Genomic DNA, 20015 nt, shown 5'->3' with positions numbered 1-20015 from the left:
CAGTTCTGCTCCTACTTGGAGGTTTTTTTATGAAGATTGTAGGAGGTGACGTACTTAGAGCGCAAATCACAGCCTCTCGTATGCAGTGGTGACACAGATGTGTGTTCCTTTCCACTGCTTTGGCTGTTCTGCCCAGTTATACTGTGCTTACAGATGTCAGATGTCCTGTTCCTTTCTTTTTTCTCTACTTCATTCAGTATTCTAGACATGAAGTTTCCAGAATACAAAACGGAACTCCTCTCTCCTCATACTTCCTGGAAATCTTTGTTTTATACTTCTGAAAAATGAAAATGATTACATGATGTCTCTTCTCTTTTATAAATATAAATGAGACAGAATGTTCCCGGTGAGAGTGAATTTTTTGTCTTTGGATCAAATTGTTTAGTTCTTGGTGTACAGTAGGCACTTTTGTCTATTTACTCTTGGTGGGGGTTGAATGTAATCTCTTGTTAAAACCCGAACATTTGTCACTTAGGCTAAAAAGGAATGACATCACTCTCTCTTCCTCAAAACACATAGGAAATTCTACTTTATTTTAGGCTATGTGGGGAGAATGAAATAGAGAGGAGAGATTTTTGAACTATTTTGTCCCTATATTGTTTTATAGAAAATGCATCCTTAGAATGTTGTATAATGAAAGTGTAAACCATTAACTTGGGTTTTTTCGTTTGTTTTTAAGTGAAATAAACCACAACAAACAGCTTTTTTTTTCTTTTCTTTTTTTTTTTTTTTAACTTTATCCCTGCCTGGGAAGAAAACGTTAAATCTGTTTAGAGTATGGAGTGTGGCTTATTGTAGTGAGACACTTGAATCTACAAGGAACGGTTTACCTATGTTTTAGTCCCACGTCTTCTGTTGTTTAGATTTGGGATGACAGGCCAATTACTTGACTACAAACAAGTTTTGTCTCCTCTTTGTCAAATAGGGATAAATTTGCTCGCCTACTTTGTAAGACCATTTAGAAAACTTAAGGAGATTGTGAAACTCTTTGAAACTACATTGTGAAAACTCTTTGGAGAAAAAGAATAGGACGCTAGAAGACTTCTGCCCTTGAAAAATATAAAATGTGCTCGAGACTCCCGGAAGAGAACAAAATTGGGATTTATTTGAGCAAATAAAGCTGATTAGATATTCCCTTCAAAACCCTTTTTTGCTGAATTATGGTCTGTCTGTATTCTCTCTCCCTAATCACATTTGCTGGTCTTCTCTGAGGTAGTAAGAATAGAGTCAAGTTTTGTCTATAGCAGAAACTACAGTGAATGGACCTCAGTTGGTTAGCCAAGAGCCACTCTGAGGTCAGTCAGTCATGGGCTTACCTGTCTGAAGCTCTGAATGATAATTCAAGTCACGCAGGCTAAGTACAGATTGTACATTCAGATGGAATGTCATTTCTGAGGCCAGGGAACTTGGTTTCTTGCCACTGCCGTTGAGGAAAGATTCTTTCAAGGGATTTCTGCCAGTTTGGTGAGAAGCTGCCAGAATGCCGTAATGTGAGCCTAGGCCAAGTTCTTTAAGTCACAAGTTCTTGAATCTGTTGAAGATGTTCAATAAGTAATTTAGGTTTATTTTTAAAAAAATTAATATGAAATATTCTTTATGTCTTTCTGAATGTCTTATGTAAGGCACCAAATCTCTAGATACGTATCACCCAGCTTAGAAAGGAAAACATCTCCATAGTTCAAGCCCCTCATTGTGTCATTCTGTTTCCCCCTCAGAAGTGAACCACTGAATTTGATGTTTATAACTCCTAAGCATTTAGCTTGATTATCGAGTCTTTAAACTGTTCAAATTTTAATTGAATGAACATTGCAATTCTAAACAGTTTGATTGCATATTTCCCTCAACATAGGGAAAAAAGAGATCTACTCATGTGAGAACGCTCTGAGGGATGATATAACTAGTAATACTACTATTAGTACAGGTTCATAACTCATGTCTGCAGTATTGGGATCACAAAGTTCTGGAAATGCACATTTTTTTGTATTCAGTTTGGTGGCAAAACCTGATCTGAACTGCTGTCTTTCAGTAGTTTTTTTAAATCCACTTGGTGTGCGTATTCACAAATTTTGCTGTAGAAATAGTAATGTATTTGAATATGGGGTGCTGCCCCAGACTTAGAGGGGGTTAAATAAAATGTGAAATGTATGTGTACCATGTCACTTTTTGAAACTCTTCAAAAAGTCTGAATTCTGAAGTTCACCCCTCTCAAGGGGATCTGGGTAAGAGGTGTGGACCTCCAGTGTCCATGCATTGACAGCTAACAGCTACTGACTATGTCCCTGTGCCAGGCACTGTGCTGGGGGCCCCACATGACTATTCTATCCTGGTATTATTGCTATTATTTATCTACCTTTTACCAGTGGACAAACCAGTAGACATGGCTTTAAAGAATAGTATATTTTCTTACATGAATAAAATTAGAAGACTTGGTGTCCTTCATGACATTAGGAAACATTTATTTTTATTTATTTATTTTTGAGAGAGAGCGCGCGGGAGCGTGTATGGGGGGAGGGGCAGAGGCAGGGGGAGAGAGAGAATCTCAAGCAGACTCCCCGTGGAGCACAGAGACTGAAGTGAGGTGGAGCTTGATCCCACCACACGAGACCACGAGCCGAAATCAAGAGTTGGCCACTTAGACTGAGCCATCCAGGCTCTCCTCTGCTCTCCCTGTGATGTTAAGAAATATGAGAAGTTTCAAAATCATATGTAAACCAGAGTGCACCCCCTCTGGGGTATTAAGGTAGATGTGTTTTATGAGATAGTGGCACAAAAATCTCACATACTTGGTATTCCTCGCAGAATTCTTCTGCATTTATGACTGCTCTATTTGTGACAGTCACACTGTGTGGTTAAAACTGAGTGATCACATAAGGTTAGTGGTATGACTCTCTCTCTGCTAGTGGCGCAGCTGGAAGAAATTGAAATGATTGCTGCACTAAGAAATTTGAGAACATCTCTTCTATTTTCAAATGACGTATTTAAGAAACGTCACCATTTTCTCAAATACTGTTTTCTCACAAGTTTAGAGTTTCTCTCACTCTGCCTTTGGGTGAGAAAATATCCATGAAGTTTTCTTGATGGCTCATATTTTACTCATTTTTTTTTACAGTCTGTTTTTTACCCCTAAGTGAAAGATAGCTTCATTTTCTCTAATGATAGAAGCCATATAAATTTGTCATGAAAATACAGCAAAGAAAGCGTAACATCCATAATTCCAAGACCCAGGTATCTTCTCTTAATTGAATAATTTAACCCTTTATGGGGAGGTTTAGTCTTTCATATTTTTTCCCTCCAACCATTTACGTTTGCTTGGAAACTTCTGTATTTCATACTGATAATGAGAAGAAAATTAAAGTATTTTTTTGCTGACAAATTCTTTTTAACGTATCTCTCCCCACCCCTCCCCTTTTTCCTTTCCCTTCTGAAATTGCTGCCAGCCACCAGGGCGCCTTTGGAAAACTGCCCTGGCTGCTCAAAGTCAGGCCTTCCCAACAAGCTTTAGGGCGGTGGTGGCTGCCAGGAGCAACAATCCTAGAGTCTCTGGGCGCCAGCCCAGCAAGCTCCTGGGACCACTGCTGCCAGCAGCCACAGGACGCCGGCTTGCTGGCCCTTTCCTTCCCTCAGCTGCACCAGGAACCCAAGGCTGTTGTTTCCAAGAGACCTACTGGCCAGATGTGCACACAGTTCTTCATTTTCTCTCTGGAGACTCTCTGCCCTGGCTGTGCCAAACCTTCACATAAGCCTGATTTAAATCCTACACGACCTCTTCTTGGCAATACCACTCTTTAAATGGCTCTAGAAACAGGGGCCACAGCAGTGCTTTAAAAAGAGAGAGGGAATCACTTCTGTTCTGCTGTCGCAAACATTTCCCAACCTCTTATCTTTCTACCTTTGGTTGCTTGATGCTGTAGACGGATTTCTCTACCCCAGGCTAGCTTTGCTTCGTAGTGTGTTCCAGTGCCTCTTGAGGGTCCAGTTGGAACAGAGCCACTGTGTGCGACTGTGCGTAGGACAAGCCTGGTGGAGCTTGTACTGCTGTGGACATCAGTGTTCTTTGGGGTACAGGCTGCATAGCTACATGTGGAGGCCCTGATTCTGGAAACAAGGGGAAAGAGGAGGGAGAGAGGAAGGATAGCTGCATTCTTACTGTCTAATTCCCATTCCCCTGAGAGCAGGAACCTCGTCTTTGTGTTTATTTCTGGATCTCTGGCCCCCTGAGCAGGCCGTCGCACAGCATTTGCTGAATGAATGATTTAGTACTGAAGGCCAGGAACAGTGCTGGGGATACAGTGAGGAAGAAGATTGAGCAGACTCCTGTCCTCGTGAAATCTTCTAGTGGGGAGATAGTAACCATGTAAACAACAAATAAGAGAATTTCAGATAGTGACAAGTGAAGGAAAGGATGGGGTGATGCGAGAGCTGGGGGAGGGGGGTATTACTTTGATGAGGAGGCCCAGAGAAGGCCCCTTGGAGGAGGTGACATTTGCATGGAGTCTTTAATGAAGAGAAGTGTACTATAAATGCAAAGACTCAGAGTTGTAGAAATGGAAGGAAGTCTGCTGTGTGGCTTGGGGGATTTGAGCCAGAAGGGGAAGGTAGGAGGTGAGGGTGAAGTGCAGAACAGGGGCTGGATTGTGCAGAGCTGTGAGCTGTGGGAAAAGTCTGGGGTTTTTCTCAGTGCAATTAGTATTTTGAAATGCCTTTGGTTCCTTTAGTCCATTTATCCTTTGAAATGTAGAGATACCTACAGAAACTCCCAGATTTACCCCACTTGTGACCTTATATCTGGTCCAGGTAAAATAGTGAAGTGGCACATTTTCATCCCTATTTTTTCCTCTTTACTTGCTGTGGGCAAGTAAGGAAATGGCAGGAGAGGGACGATAAGTATCCTCAGTAGGAAGGCGGCCAGTGACTAGCAGGGAAGAGCAGTAGAACAGGCAGACGGAGAGAAAGGAAGCTAACCTCCTTGAATGTCTCAAGCCCTGTACTTGATGCCTTACTCATATTATTTCATTTAATCCTCATCACAGCCTGTGGTAGACAGAATAATGCACCTTTCAACCCCATTTTCTAACTTGTCTGTGTGCCAGTCCCCGGAGCATGGGAACATGTCACGTTACGTGGCAGCAGGGACTTTGCACATGTGATTAACTTAAGGATCTTCTGATGGGGAGATGATCCAGCATGATCCAGGTGGGCCCTATCCAGTACAGCGTCCTTGTAAGAAGGAGCTAAGAGTCAAAGCAGAAAAAGAGGCCACGTGATGACAGAAGCCAAGGGAGGAAGGGCATTGTCATGTGGGGGGCCACCAGCCAAGGAATGAGGAAGCCCCTTTCCAGGATGGAAGGGGCAAAGCAAGTGATTCTCCCCTAGAACCTTGAGTAGGAACCAGCCCTGCCTTCCCCTCGTTTTAGCCCAGTGACACTGACTCTGGACCTCAGAGCTCCCGAACTAGACGAGGATATGTTTGTGTTGTGTTAAGTCACTAAGTTTGTAGTAACTTGTTAACAGCAGCAAGAGAAGAGTGGTACCAAGCCCGATGATGGAGGTGTGGCCAGACGGGTTCACGGAAAGGAAGCTGAGGTTCAGGGAGGCTGCACCGTTGGCCTGAAGCAGTCTTTGCACGGTCACAGTTTCTCTGCTGCATCAGGCTGCTTTCAGAAATGTGTGTGTGTGTCTATGTGTATGTGTATGTATATGCAGGGAACTCCTTGGGGCAAGGAGGAAAGGAAGTGGGTGACTCAGGTGCTGGGGAGAAGGACTTGGGGTCCGAGGGCAGGAAATGACTCTTGTAGTCGTCACCTAGCTGAGGTGAGTCCTGTGTGTACAGTACAACTTGACTTCTCCTGCCAGGGCCTACGTCAGCGCCTTTTCCAGCTCTGTGCCTGGAAGAGCTAATTTCTGGTGGGCGAGCAAGTAGGGAAGAGAAGAGTCCAGGTTGTCCTGCTTGGGGAAGAGATGTTTCTGGTGGATTAAAATGGAACTCTGAAAGCATTTTCCCATGAAAACATTGCCACGGGGTTGTTAAACTCTTTGTATCAAGAGTACTCTATTTAGGGGCGCCTGGGTGGCTCAGTCTTTAAGCGTCTGCCTTTGGCTCAGGGCGTGATCCCGGCGTTCTGGGATCGAGCTCCACATTGGGCTCCTCCGCTGGGAGCCTGCTTCTTCCTCTCCCACTCCCCCTGTTTATGCTCCCTCTCTCCCTGGCTGTCTCTCTCTCTGTCAAAAATAAATAAAATCTTTAAAAAAAAAAAAGAGTACTCTATTTAAAGTTTATTATGAATTGAGTAAACTTGTGGGTTACCATGAGCATGTAACTACTATTTATAATAGTATTTCTATAGGAGAATATGTTCTTAATTTTCCAAAAGTGAATGGTAAAGGGACTTTTGGAATGTAAAATTTAATTTGGGGACCACCAGTAATCTGGTTTTTACCTAGAATGGTTGTAGTTAGAAGTGATAACATGTTCTGAATGTGACTTCTACAAAGTTCTGTGGACCCTTTCACAGTATTAGAATGTGCTTAGATTAAATGTTGATACTTCTTGAGCTAAGTGGGTTGTGGTAGGAATGAGAGGTTTTTTTGTTTTTTTGTTTTAATGCACAAATTTTGATTGTGTGTGTGTGTGTGTGTGTGTGTGTGAAGTGTGTATCCTAGTGTCTCCTTCAGTTTAGTTCATTTCCTTGTAGGGAGTTTACCTTATAGCTCTCGACTCTAAGCTTGATTATTAGGCACTAACCTGTCTGTTTCATTTACAAATCTTGTTTTCAGTTTGACTTCACCACTCTGTCAAGTTATTTCCCTTGATTTCTTTTCAGCTAATACTGTAGAAGGTTCTTCCAAATTCCATACTTCTCATTGTGGCCAATAACTAGAATGGGGAAGTTGAAGAAAGAAAAAAAGGTATAGCTTTAGGAATATTTTGCATTGTGTGAGGTTTCTTGGCTTCATAATTCCAACCACAATCAAAAAAGCTCTATGGTATCCCAGACAGTTTTCCTCCTTGACCTGTTTTCTGGAGGTTTTGGCCTAGGACCCATGCTTTATATCAGTGTGTATACAACCAGGTGAAGATTTTTACAGTAAAGTTGAGTATTACTTAGAATTAGATTTTTAAACTTGAAAATGGAAAGTCATATACATTAAAATTGCTCTTAAAAATCCTTAAATTTGCTTATAAAGTAGAATGCACACAGTTTTGTATATAAGTTTTATTTGGTAATCCTTACTGAAACCAGCTGAGTTAGACCTTAGGAAGAAACAGAAGGGAAGTCTATGTGTTGATGTTCAAACCATAGATATTCAAGCCATTTTGCTTGTTAAAAGAAGACAATTTTCGGCGCTCCTAGGTGTCTCAGATGGTTAAGTGACTGCCTTCGGCTCAGGTCATGATCTCCAGGTCTTGGGATTGAGCCCCATGTGGGACTCCCTGCTCAACAGGGAGTCTGCTTCTCTCTCTGCCTCCCCCTCCTGCTCATGCTCTGTCTCTGTCTCTCTCAAATGAATAAATAAAATCTTAAAAAAAAAAGAAAAAAAAGAAGACAATTTTCAGTGAATACAAACAGACTTTTATTTAACACTTCAGGAAGCAAACAGTCTCCATTCAGAGAATTGCAAAATGGGGCCAAAAGCAGAAAGCTTTTATAGGGTAAAGAATAAAGAACAAGGAAGAGAAAGATCGGAAATATCTGATTGGTTACAAGGTCCACCTTGTTTTGGGTGAGAGGGAGCAAGGAAGGAAGTACAGCGTCCAAGGTTGACTTGGCCTCTGGAGATTGGCTCACTGGATGTACTGCGTTTCTGGCCAAGCAGAGATTTACAGACACATAAAAGTTATCTCTGTTTGCTGACGTGGCAGGAGCACCTCCATCTTACTGTCTAGAAATTTATTTAAACGTGCTGTTAATAACTTTCAAGTTTTTATGAGTAAATGGGGAAGAGATGAATTATGTTCCTGCTTGCTTGCATGGGTTTATTGTTGTTGTTGTTGTTGTTGTTGTTGTTGTTGTTTTGATGATGAGCTTTTATAGCTCTTATATCTATTGATCACTTTATTGTAAGGATTAAAAGAGAATTTATGTGGGGCGCCTGGGTGGCACAGCGGTTAAGTGTCTGCCTTCGGCTCAGGGCGTGATCCCGGCGTTATGGGAATCGAGCCCCACATCAGGCTCCTCCGCTAGGAGCCTGCTTCTTCCTCTTCTACTCCCCCTGCTTGTGTTCCCTCTCTCGCTGGCTGTCTCTATCTCTGTCGAATAAATAAATAAAATCTTTAAAAAAGAGAGAGAATTTATGTGAAAGCTTCCAGCAGGGCCTGGCAAACAATAGGTGTTCAATAAACATTTGCTGGATTTGAATCAAAGTATCACAGGTAGTATGATCAGATGGTTCCTTTGTTTGGCCTTTCGTGCAAAATTAGATTTTTCAGTGATGAAATGGGAGATAGCAATTATTCTTTCTTTTCTGGGTATTCTTAGGATGAATTGAGTGATGTTATTGATATTAAGGATCCAGATTTCACTCCTGCAACAGAACGAAGGCAGAAACGTCTGGCTGCTGAGCTGGCCAAATTTGATCCTGATCATTATCTGTGAGTATTGAGTTTTTTGAGGATTAAATAATTGACTTGACATTGATTTGAAAATTTTTGTATGTCTTCTTGAGTATGCTAGGCATGTGGCTTTGGAATTCTAGAAATTAATGATGGCTCAGAACCTTAATTGACATTTGCATTAACCTACAAAGTTATGCCTCTGTGATCTTTGTAAGATGTGCTTCTCAGTAGGTCATTCTGGCAACGGAGAACTCGTAATGTACTTCTTTATGTTTTTTCTCACCAGGCTTAAAAGTAGAACACTGCATTCATGAGAATATTTTTAGTTCTTTTCAGTAGACTTTTTGTTGTAATTAACAGTATATGTAAATGAAAAGATGTTTCAGTTTCTTTAAGAATTTGAATCTACATGTACTGCATTTCTTGGCTGATCCAGGGTTTCCCAACACTTGATCTGCAAGCACCTGTAATTGAAGATCTGAGTCTAATTAACAAATAATTATTCATTGTGGTAGGATATAAATAAAATCTAATTTTAAGTTTTGCTGTATTTCCCATTTGCTTTAATTGTGTCTTTCACCATAGTGCATCTCTATCAGGTTTGTATTTGCCTAACGAACTTATCTAGTTAATGGGTAGGTAAATAATCACTTTAGACATTGTAATGTCTCTCATTGATCACTATAGTAACACTTCTTCCAAGTATGGGATTGTCACCTGGCCTCTGTGGATGCTAGGATGTGAGTCGTATGTTGATATAGGCCTCAATTATTATTCTAGGCTAACAGTTTCTAAACTGTTCTATGTACAGCTGTTATAATCATATTCTTTTATTTTGTATAGTGCTTTCAGCTTATCAAGTGCTCTCAAGTGATTATTTAAATCAGTTTTCACAACGGTTGGGGAAAGAAGGTTAAGGGACTTGCCCAAGGTCATACCACTACTAAGTGGCTCGGTCGGGACTTGAAAAGAGTCTTTCCATTTGTCATTTTGTATTTCCTTTCATGTACAGTATTTCAGTTTAACTGCTGTTGCTCTTGTGATTAACATTCTATCTCCTGTGACACAGTGGGAGACTAATTGGAATGGCAGAAATATATCTTGTGATGTGCAAATGCATTGAGTGATGTGTAGTGATAAATGGTAGAACTATTCAACGTCCTGGGGGGACATGGGTAAGAGCAGGGTATGTTATATTTTGGAGGACATCTGAGAGATTCAGCTCCATTTACATTGCCATTTCTAATTACCTTTATCTCTCCAATTGTGGTTTTAAAGGTCCACTGAAGAGTAATTTGAAGAAACCTATTTAAAATCATGCTGAATATTTAAAGTGGGAAATTTCATTGTCAGCAAATTTCTCGGGCCAGCATGAAAACAGAATGAGTTTTACAAGACTAAAATTTCAAGTGGGAGGGAGGTTAATTAAAAGAACTGCCTATCTCTTCTCTTCTCAAACTGGAAGAATAACTGTATGGCCTGAGAGATTAGGCAATTGGAATTTATACTTAGCAGTGTGATATTACATGCAGTCCTTATTTTTCTCTATCTTCTGTGTATCCAGAAGCTCATTTTCTTTCATAGTATGCATGAAGTGTTCTTTCCATTTCTCAAGGAGTAGTTTAAATTTAGTCATGGGCAGGTCGGAGAGTGGAAGCCGTGAGGTAAAGGTTCTTTGTGACTTTTCCAGTAGCAGTAGGACTTGGGCTAATTGTCATTTTTGTGTTATTTTGTACTCATTATATTAGCTGACTCACCCAAATGTGTTAATAATAAATGAAGTGCAAGTAAAGTTCTTTTAAATTTTCAGTTAAAATTTTTTTGGCTCAGTGCTTTTTTAATTGTTCTTATTGGTTAATACAGTGGAAGAAAAGGTTTACTTCAATTTTTACCTACTTTGCAGGCAATGCATTGCGTGTATTATACATTTATGTACATAAATGTAATGTACACGTTTAATGCATAATATATATTATGTTAGCGTGTACACTTCCAAGTTGTTTGACTTATCCTTACTGGTCATGATGTCTTCTCGTGGTGTCAGGTTTTTTTGGAGCTTAGGGAAAACCAATTTTAAATCCATCCCAAGACAGAACACAGTGAGGTTAATTCATCATATAGAAACATTCATACATTTCGAAGACACGTATAAATGACTTAGGATAATAATTATTTTTTAAATCTTTTGTTGTAAATTCTACATGCCATTGTGTGATGTTTTTCCCCACTGTGTGTTTTGCAGCCCAGCAGAATATTGGGCATGTAACAGATAATCCATGAACATGTATTGTCTTTGGTTATCTATTTTTCTCTATTTGTAACTCCTTTTGGATATTATTTTTACACTACAGTTTGTTGAAGGCATCTTGAAACATTGTTTAATAGGCCTTCCTGTTTTGCTTATCATAGCCAAGTTTTCATATTTCTCTTGCCAAGAGTGCTTTTTTTTTCTCCTTCCCCAGGCAAATTATTTTTTAATTGTTGGCATATCTTTTGCCTCAACCAATTCGTAAAATCTACCTGTTTCCTTCTTTGGGAGAAAAACAGAAGAATTTAGTCAACACTCTAAATACTGTGAGATAAGAAAAGGTGCAGAAATGATCAGTAGCATTTGGGGTGCCGTCTTAAATTGTAACTTTTCAGTACTGTACATTTGTTAAAGAGTTTAGTATACTGATTAGGCTTTTGGATTGATTGAAGAATCTCAAGACTGTAGTAATTATGAAGGTGGGAAGAGAGTCACCTGCTCCCAACATGGCTCTTTATTCAAAATGCAAGCTTAGGAAAAAGGATTAGAGTAAAATTTCATCTATTCATTCTTTCGCATGTGCCCTTACTTGGTCAACAAATACTTGTTTGGATGAACTGCATGCCAGGTAGTGTCACAGACACTGAGGATTAGTGTGAATATGACAAGGTCCCTGCGCTCATGGGGTTCCCGTTCTAGTGGGGAAGCAGACAATATTTTGATTGTGATAAGTGCTCTGAAGAAAAGCCACATTGTTAAGGGTTTAGAAAGTGACTGGGTATTCACCCACTCCTCTATTGCAACATGTCCAGAATCGAACTTCTCATTTTAACTTGGAAAGTCTTCCTGAATTTTCTGTTTTGTGGAGTGTACCATTTTTTCACACCCATCACCCAGGGTAGAAACATTTGTCTTTTAAGTGGTACCATTTATCTCTTTACTGTTTCCTTCACTCGGTCCCTTTCTGGTCCTCATATGCGTCTGTTAGTGCAACAGTCGTATTTGGCATCTCCTCCAGCCTGGACTTCTGCAAATCCATCCACCATAATGCCAGCAGTATAGTGTCTGAAGTACTGAAAACGAACATCTGCTTAAAACCTTACAGGGTTCTCCATTGCTTAAAGCATAAGTTTCTACCTCCTTAGGACGGCACAGAAAGTTCTCTGTGATCTGGACTGTGTCTGCCTCTGGAGCTTCTCTTCTGCTTCTGCACCCACATTTTACACTGCAGCAGTAATGAGTTTTAGTATTTTTCCACCTGTACCACACCACTTCTTGCATATTGTTTATTCATGATACTCCCTTGGTAGCTGTTTTCTTCCCTGCCCCACCTTGCTTGAATAACTTACTTATCCTTTAAGACTGAACTCCGTTGTCATCCCCTGGTGCCCTCCCTCTCAGACCGGCAGAGCAAACCCTCCTCTGTGCTCCCAAGTTACAGCTCATCTTGATGGTACAGTGTTCTGTATTTGTACCATTCCCATTACATTGTGGAGCCCTGAAGGGTCAGGAGCATCTTACTGATTTTCATCTGCCTGATGCTGCTTGTGTACAGGGCACTCAGTAAATGCTCATTGAATGAACGATGCTTAAAAACTTGGAAATAAATTTATTTTGTAAAGTAGAACATTAGTTCAACCTTAGATCTTGTTCACGAAACTCTTAAACCATGGACAGTATAAAGAATAAACCATCACATTTTAAACTACTGGGACTCTCTTAGTGAGATTTTACTCAAAGGAGTCATTTAAACATTTTGAAATTTTTGGATGGAGGGCATGGAGGTGGTAGAGATATTTCACAAAGTCATGTTTTGTTTTGTTTTTTTCCCCATCACTTGTCTCCTAGGGGAAATGCAGGATCTTTTCAGATGGGCTCTTCTACTCTTGCCTTAAATGTCATCAGCACTCTAGTGTCTGGAGTCCTTTTTTCTCACTCTGCAAGTTCTTGCTGGGCAATTATGTGTTCTACTTTGGCGTCCGTCTCCATCTAAATGCTCATGATTCCCATGTGTCTCTCCTGAGCATCAGATTGGTGTGGCTGACTGCCTACTGCACCAGTCTGTGTGTGTCCTATAAGGACATCTCAAACTCAGCCTGTTCCAAGCAGAGGTCATTCTGTCTCCAGACATCTCTATTAGCGTCCTGTGTTCCTGTCTCATCAGAGAAATGTCATCCGCTGAATTGTCCAGGCTGGAATGCTGAGCATAAGCCTTGCCTCCTGGCTCCCTTTACTGCTGCATCCTGAGAGTTCTGGTTTCTGGCTATAGGTCAGATCCATCCACTTGGCTCCATGTCCATGGCTGCTACCCTCTTCTAGGCCTCCATGATTTCTGTGCCTTGAGACCATTTTCTAGACTGCAGTGAGAGTGATATTCCAAGACACACCAATGTCAGATCTGTATGTAAAAACTTTTAAGTGTTCAGTTGTTTTTAGGGATAAAAATCCACTAGGATTTTTTTGACATGGCTTATTACAATGTTGTTGTTACTACAACATAATATTTTCAGCTGTTCTCAGATTTTTCCCCCTTAAATGTACCTTTTTGTTTCCTAGCCTTTGCTAACTATTCTTTCAGCTCAGAATACTCTCCCACCCTTCTTAGTGTTATTAACTGTTAATTAGCATTGGCTATTGGCTTAAATACTCTTTTCTCCAGGGACCTTCCCTGTCGTCCCAATTTCACTTTGCTGTAGATGCTTGTACTGTTAGGTCATAGCAGTTACCTAGCACTTGTATTGTGATTGTTGCACTCTCCCATGACGCTGTAAGTTCCGTAAGGACCGTGACTACCTGTGTCTTGTCAGCCGTGTAATCCCACTGCCCAAAATGGAGTTGGAACAGAGCAAAGAGTCGTTGCTTTTTGTTGACTTAGTTAGCATTTTGGCCATTTACTCGTATTACTTATGTTTTTGAAATATCTCTCACATATGTGACAAAATTGATATCGAGAATTACTATTTCAAGATCATTGCTATTCAGTTTTGCCCAATATGTACTTTTATTTCCTCAAGCATAAAAATGGAATGTTTATATTGGTTAATAGCTTGGATTCTGGAGTAAGACTTAATTGGGTCCAGATCCTGGCCATATTTCTTACCAGTTCTTTGACTTTGGCCATGATATACAAATTTTCTGACCCTGAGTTTCCACTCATGCAAAATGGAAATATTAATAGTTCCCCCCACCCCTGGGGGTGGTGTGAGGATTCAAGGAAATAATGGGTGAAAAACATTCAGTGCAGTGCTTGGCACATATGAAGAATTCCGTAAGTTATCTTTGATACTTCTTTTTAGAAAGATTTCACCGTTTCAGTTGAAAGAAAAAATATTTCAGATCATAAAACTTTCAGCTAGAAAATCAGTTTATGAAATCAACCAGTTCCTTGAGTTTCTAAGTAACTGAAATATAAATGAATTTTTCACCCAGAGTTATACTTTTTGTCACTCTCTTCCTCTGAATACAGAGTTTTCAACTTTGAATGTAGGGTTGTAATTTCTGAATGAATGTCCTCCAGGAGTATACTTTGAATATAGCAGTTACTTTCCAAGTTAAAAATGAGAAAGTAGGGGCACCTGGGTGGCTCAGTTGGTTAAGTGTCTGCCTTCGACTCAGGTTGTGATCCCGGCGTCCTGGGATCGAGCCCTGTGTCGGGCTCCCTTCTTGAGGGGGTGTCTGCTTCTCCCTCTGCCCCCACCCCACTTGTGCTGTCTGTCTTGCTTGACGCTCTCTCTCTCATTTAAGTAAATGTTTAAAAACTGAGAAAGTGAAGTACAGGAAAGTTAATTTTCTGTTCTTTACAAAGGTTGCTTTTTTCTTTTTCAATAGTTTTAAGCCAAGGAACTATTAAGATTAGCAGAGCTATGAAAGAGAAATTGCATCTTGGTAGAAAGTATGAAGGCACATGCTAAAAAATACATATGTGTGTTATGTGTAGCCTTTTGTGGGTGTGCAGTATCCTGTTTTTCCCGTTGATACGTTCATTTTTCTTTACTTGGTGGAGTTAGAAGTTTCTTTCCTTTATTGTAACCTTACCAAAATAGGTGGTACTTACAAACCTAGCCGAGCTTCCCCGCTTCGTCTGTTGTGTGTTCAGATTTGCTTCATCCCATGCCACTGCCGTACAGGGGATGGGCTTTCAGGGGAGGACTGGTCTTCTCTGTACCTTGTTTCTGAAGAGAGCAGAAGTGTCAGCTATCCCTTTAGTCAGATGCATAGTTTTCGCTTTATATGGTGATTAGTGACCACAAAGAAAGTAAATACAATGCTTGTTTCCTTGATCTGTACTTTGAATTAATAATCTATATTTCTAGTACAAATGTGATGAGTTAAGATAAAATTTTAAAAAATGGAAACCAGCCCAGTTCTGTGTAACACCCTCATTCACTGTTTTCTTTCCAGAGCTGACTTTTTTGAAGATGAGGCTGTTGAACAGGTTTTGAAGTATAATCCTTGGTGGAGTGATATATATTCAGAAATGATGGCCTCTTTGGGAAAGAGTCAGGAGCAAGAAAATCATGCTGCATTAGGTAAGAAACTCAAAATTAGGCTCATTTGTTGACCATCTTCCCTATTATTAAGCACACAATTCTAATTGCTTCATAGAGAGAATATACTATTTTGGTTTGCTAATTTTGGAAATGTAGTCTTTAGTCTGGACTGGAAAATGCCACTCAGTGATTAGACTTGTCTTGGGACAGTCTTTTGAAGTATGCTTTACTTTTGAATCACTGGGGTCCTTTTTAAAATTTTTGTTTTTTAAGTAAATTTAGGGACATGAACACACAGGACATCTGTAGTAGTTAAGTAATCTGCTTGAAAGATCTGAACATTTAGGGGCACCTGGGTGGCTCAGGTCATGCTCTCATGGGTCGTAGAACAGAGCCCCCTCACCTGGCGCCACGTCCCACCGGGAGTCTGCTTGGGGATTCTCTCCCTCTGCCCCTCCCTACTCTTGCCCGCTTACATGTGCGTGCACACATACTCGCTCATATAAATAAATAAATTTTTTAAAAAAAGATCTGAACATTCCTCTCTGGTAAGGATATTTGATATTAGTAATGGTGGGAAAGATCTAGTTTTCATTCCCTTCGTTGAATGATTTTAATATATCCTTCCCAGTTTTTTCAGAATATTACTTTTGTATGTTAGAATTTTAAGTTTCGGATAGATCAAGAATAGAAGGCCTGTGTGTTCTGTCATACTGATTTGGCTTTTCAATCTGTATTAAAAAATGAAATTTCAGTGTTTAAATGAAAGGAATACACATACATATACACGCATGAATTGGAATATAGAATCTCCTCACTCCAAATTCCTCTTCCTGAAAATAATCACTGTGCACAATTTTGGGATGTTTTCAGTGGAGATACCCATATCTGAATATCTGCTGTAAGAAACGTATACGCACTGACTCCCATGCACTCTGTCCTCCCTTTGCTTTCTGTAGTTGGTAGTGGGTGTTGTACATCTTCCGTATCGGCACTGAGGGCTCTACCTGAGCTTTAGTGCCTGCCTGGTATACTGTTGTATATACACGTGAACATTTGGGCTCTTTACTACTGATGGACCTTTGGCTTGTTCACAGTTTTCTGCGGTGGCCTTCTTGGGCACTCAGTCTAGAGTAGCTGCAGGTCTGTTGTAGGACAGTATTTTGATTCTCTGTGTAATAATGCAGTAGTCTGTAATTTGCTCTGTTTCCATTGTCTTAGCATAATGCCTGTTATATAATAAATACTCAGTAAATATTTATAGAATAAATACTGCTGTCACTATTTTTGTAGTTGCGTTTTGTTAAGAGTTTAGGTGATTTCTACCAGATTAAAAAATTGCTACTTTAATCTTTTATAATTGACTCTACTGCAGAAGAGAAGCTCATTTATAAGTAATGACTCTTGTTACATTGTTTTCAACAAATCCTTGGTTTTATATTTGATTTGAGTTTAAGAATCTTTCGGAGACGTCCCACGTTATATTGACGAATTTTCAGGTAGAGGATTGCTGACACAATGTAGACAGATAATGATCTATGCCATGTAGATCTATTTGGAAAGCTTGCTCACTCAGAAATCCTCAAGGTTATCTAGTGGTCTGTGGTGCAAATCAGTTTCCCCAATTTCAGTGCAGTATTTTAATGAGGTGGTGTGGGTGGAAATTGGTGGTGGTGCAGTTAAGTTTTCTGTCCACAAGGGTGAGCTAGTTGCCCTAAAAATCAAGAAAAGGCATTCCCTTTAATTTAAAATCTAACTGGCTCTACTTTGATCCATTGTAGCTTGTTCTGGGTCCTGTTTTCTGTGAGAGCCAGCCTTTGAGTTAGGTTAGTTCTCTGTGTATAATTTTAACAGAAGATTAAGCCAGGTCATCGCTTTAACCACTGCCCTTCCTGTCCCTTCATCTTCATCCAACCCAGGGCATGTACCCCAACTGGTGCTTGAGGAACAGTCCTAGTCTACTCAGGTAGTATGGTGATTCATTTTAAAAATCACCTTTAAAATTAGCAAGGACATATGATGTAAAGTGGAAGAACTTGATCTCTGTGTCATTGTAAGAAAGTACCTTTCGCACACGGGATATCCCACATGGGATAGAAGCTAAAGATGGAGCTGGGCGTTAGTGCCTTGTTCCACCGCAGGCTGGTCATGTGATTGTGCATCTTTGCTGGGTTGCTGCCTGCCTCGTAGAGTTGTCTTGACGATTGAATGAGATAATTTACTTCAAGTCCCTAGCATGTTGTAAATGTTAGAGATTGTGATTGTAGAGTAAAACTAATGGCAGGAGAGCCAGGAATTGAATGGCTTCTCTGAGAAATTAAAATTGTTGTACATTTTTAAAACTTTAAGGGGGAGTTTTTTGTGAATGAGATTTTTCTTCTTTCTTTCCCTTTTTTTTTTTTTTCTCTTGTTCAAGTATTTGAGACACCCAGAATTGGGAAAATAAGTTGAAGTGTGTTGAACCAGGTTGCAGTATGGGAGAAGGGAAATAAACCTTGAAGTCCTCAGCCTACTCAGGGAGCATGCTACTCCTGGATTTTCCTCTCCACTGCCTCTGTTCTGTGCCTCCCAGGCCTCCTTCCTTTCTGTGTCACGGCAGTGGGGTATTTTCTCTTTTATGCTCCCTCATCAGCCGTTGCCAGGCAGATAGAACAGCGCAGGTGAGGGCTTACCTTTGATTCATCCTCATCATAAAATAGTAAGCTAGATTGTTTCGAATTCCAGATAAGGCTTAGATGGTGAACTTCGCTCCCTGTCTTTGCCTCAGTTGTGATTCCTGTTATTTTCATTGTAGCCCTGAGTTACAACATGGAGACTTCTATTAACATTTTCAGTAATGATCCCAGTCTTCCTCCCCCAAAGGCTTGTAAATGGAAGTGTTAAAACGCTGTGCTCCGCCTGAGCTCTGGTTTCATGAGGATGGACTTACCACATTTCCCATATTGTCTTTCAGTGGTTAATCTGAGCCCAAGAATCTTGGCACATGGTTGCTTGGTATGACAGCACATAACATTTTTAGTCAGTGAACTTCCTAGCAGGAACATCCTGTTTGGCACCAGTGAGGCCTTCAGTATTTGTAGAGCTGTCAGTGTCAGCTTTGAAAGTTGTAGCACTACAGGGCTACCCGTTTAGGAGAAAGGTTTGAATGCAGCACATTTTCTTCTGGTTGCCTTGATCTGTTTCCAGAAAGTATACAATACAATCGACAGATTAGCATTCCTCTGAGAGGAGCCAGATCAGGGATTATTTACTTGTTGACCCATGGGAGACAGATATTTGGGAGGGGGATTAAGAGAGAAGGAACGATTTAAAAGTAACAAAACTAGGAAATGTTCTAAGTGAAGTAAGAAGGTCACTTCCCATTTTGATGGGAGTCCCTTTGCAGTTGTCAGGCGTATTGATTGGGGTTTTTAGTGTGGGGAGGTGGTTCTGGGCCATTTGCATCATGCTAGGGCACCAGTTTCTTCCCCAAATGAATTGAGCTTTCAGCTGCCTTTGTTTGACTGTAGATTATTTATAGAAGTATAATTAACCGAAATGTTGTGAACTATATAGAGAGCTGCTTTGTAGTGTAGCAAAGTCATACAAATGCTTGACAAATGTTACTCATGGTGGCAATCATCCAAGTATTGTTGGCACTGCATCTGTACTTCTTCCCATTGCTGCTGCTTGGTTAGACCTGATTGTGTGCAAACCTCCCCAAGTTCCCCTTTGGCTGATGTGATTTACAGCTCCAATAAAAAAGGCCTTGGGGAGCTCAGACTTTTGGTTTCTCTAGTGATTTCCTATTTTGTTGATATTGTTATTTATCATCTCTGGTTTCTTTGCTTGAGTTTCAGAATTTAAATATATCTGTGTATTTATCAATGAACTTTTTAGGCCAAAATGGGATTTGAAAACACTCAGAAAAAGGTGGTGTGTTTTAAGGAAAGGCTAGGGGCGCCTAGCATCCAAGAATTCAGAAGAGGACATTCCAGTAGGCTTTTCTTATATACAGTCCCTGACAGTGACCTGTAATATAGGGAAGCCCTTACTGTGGGTGATGGAACATCAGAACCTGCAGTTCCCAGGTCAGCCTTTACGAATTATTCAGCTTATATACAGGGGTGATTACTTAGGAATGAAGGAGTAAACATTCAGATGAGTTAATGTGTTATTAAATGGTTCTGGGCATGCTTACCTTATGATTTAGAATTATCTGGAAGCAGAAGTCCTTATCAGTCAACTAGGATAAAGGCTTTTCTCAAGTGAGATAATATCATCATGAACACCTGGCACTTTCTTATTAGCTAAAGGAATGAACATCTCAAAAGCTGTACCTAGGGGAATACTGTCTCAAACCTCATGGAATATACTAGGGGACTTAAAATACTTTGTTAGGTATACTTTCTTCGGCAGTATGTTCCTTTTTAAATTTTCCTTACATCAGGTTGCTTTAATTGAATGGAGAGCTTCTATTTAAATTAAAGGATCTTCATACGAGCCCTTTAATGAGACAGTCAGTACCTGTTTTATCTGTCTTGTTAATTTTGTTTCCAAATGTCAGTCTTTAAAAAAGGCTTCACTGGACACCTTCCTGCATTAATTTTAAAAGTATCCACATTTCTGGGGGGGGGGGTAAAAAAGCTAAATACACCTTTTTTATGGCCAGCAAATTAAGTAAATGCATTCTCATAGTTGTCATTTATGTGAACAATACAAATTATTTCCTTTTTCTTTTCAT

At 40.1% G+C, this 20015-nt stretch overlaps 1 protein-coding gene and 1 long non-coding RNA gene across 2 annotated transcripts in view; one reads left to right on the top strand and one right to left on the bottom strand.

Moving 5' to 3' along the window:
• The window catches only part of LOC100482732 (protein SHQ1 homolog), a 90296-nt gene that overhangs the window by 6224 nt on the left and 64057 nt on the right, over positions 1 to 20015 (top strand). Inside the window, exons 5-6 of the mRNA XM_002914658.4 lie at positions 8478 to 8590; positions 15204 to 15331. Of these exons, the coding sequence (XP_002914704.2) occupies positions 8478 to 8590; positions 15204 to 15331 (241 nt within the window). The remainder of the gene's footprint in view (positions 1 to 8477; positions 8591 to 15203; positions 15332 to 20015) is intronic.
• On the bottom strand, positions 8888 to 18365 carry LOC117801921. Its single transcript, XR_004624740.1, has 3 exons — positions 18222 to 18365; positions 14857 to 14974; positions 8888 to 9018 (listed from the first exon to the last, which is right to left on the bottom strand). It is a non-coding gene; the product is annotated as an uncharacterized LOC117801921 (long non-coding RNA).

Source organism: Ailuropoda melanoleuca, chromosome 4, assembly GCF_002007445.2.
Source record: "Ailuropoda melanoleuca isolate Jingjing chromosome 4, ASM200744v2, whole genome shotgun sequence".
Lineage (NCBI taxonomy): Eukaryota > Metazoa > Chordata > Mammalia > Carnivora > Ursidae > Ailuropoda > Ailuropoda melanoleuca.
Note: the sequence above shows the minus strand (reverse complement) of the source record. Positions and strands in the feature narration are given on the sequence as shown.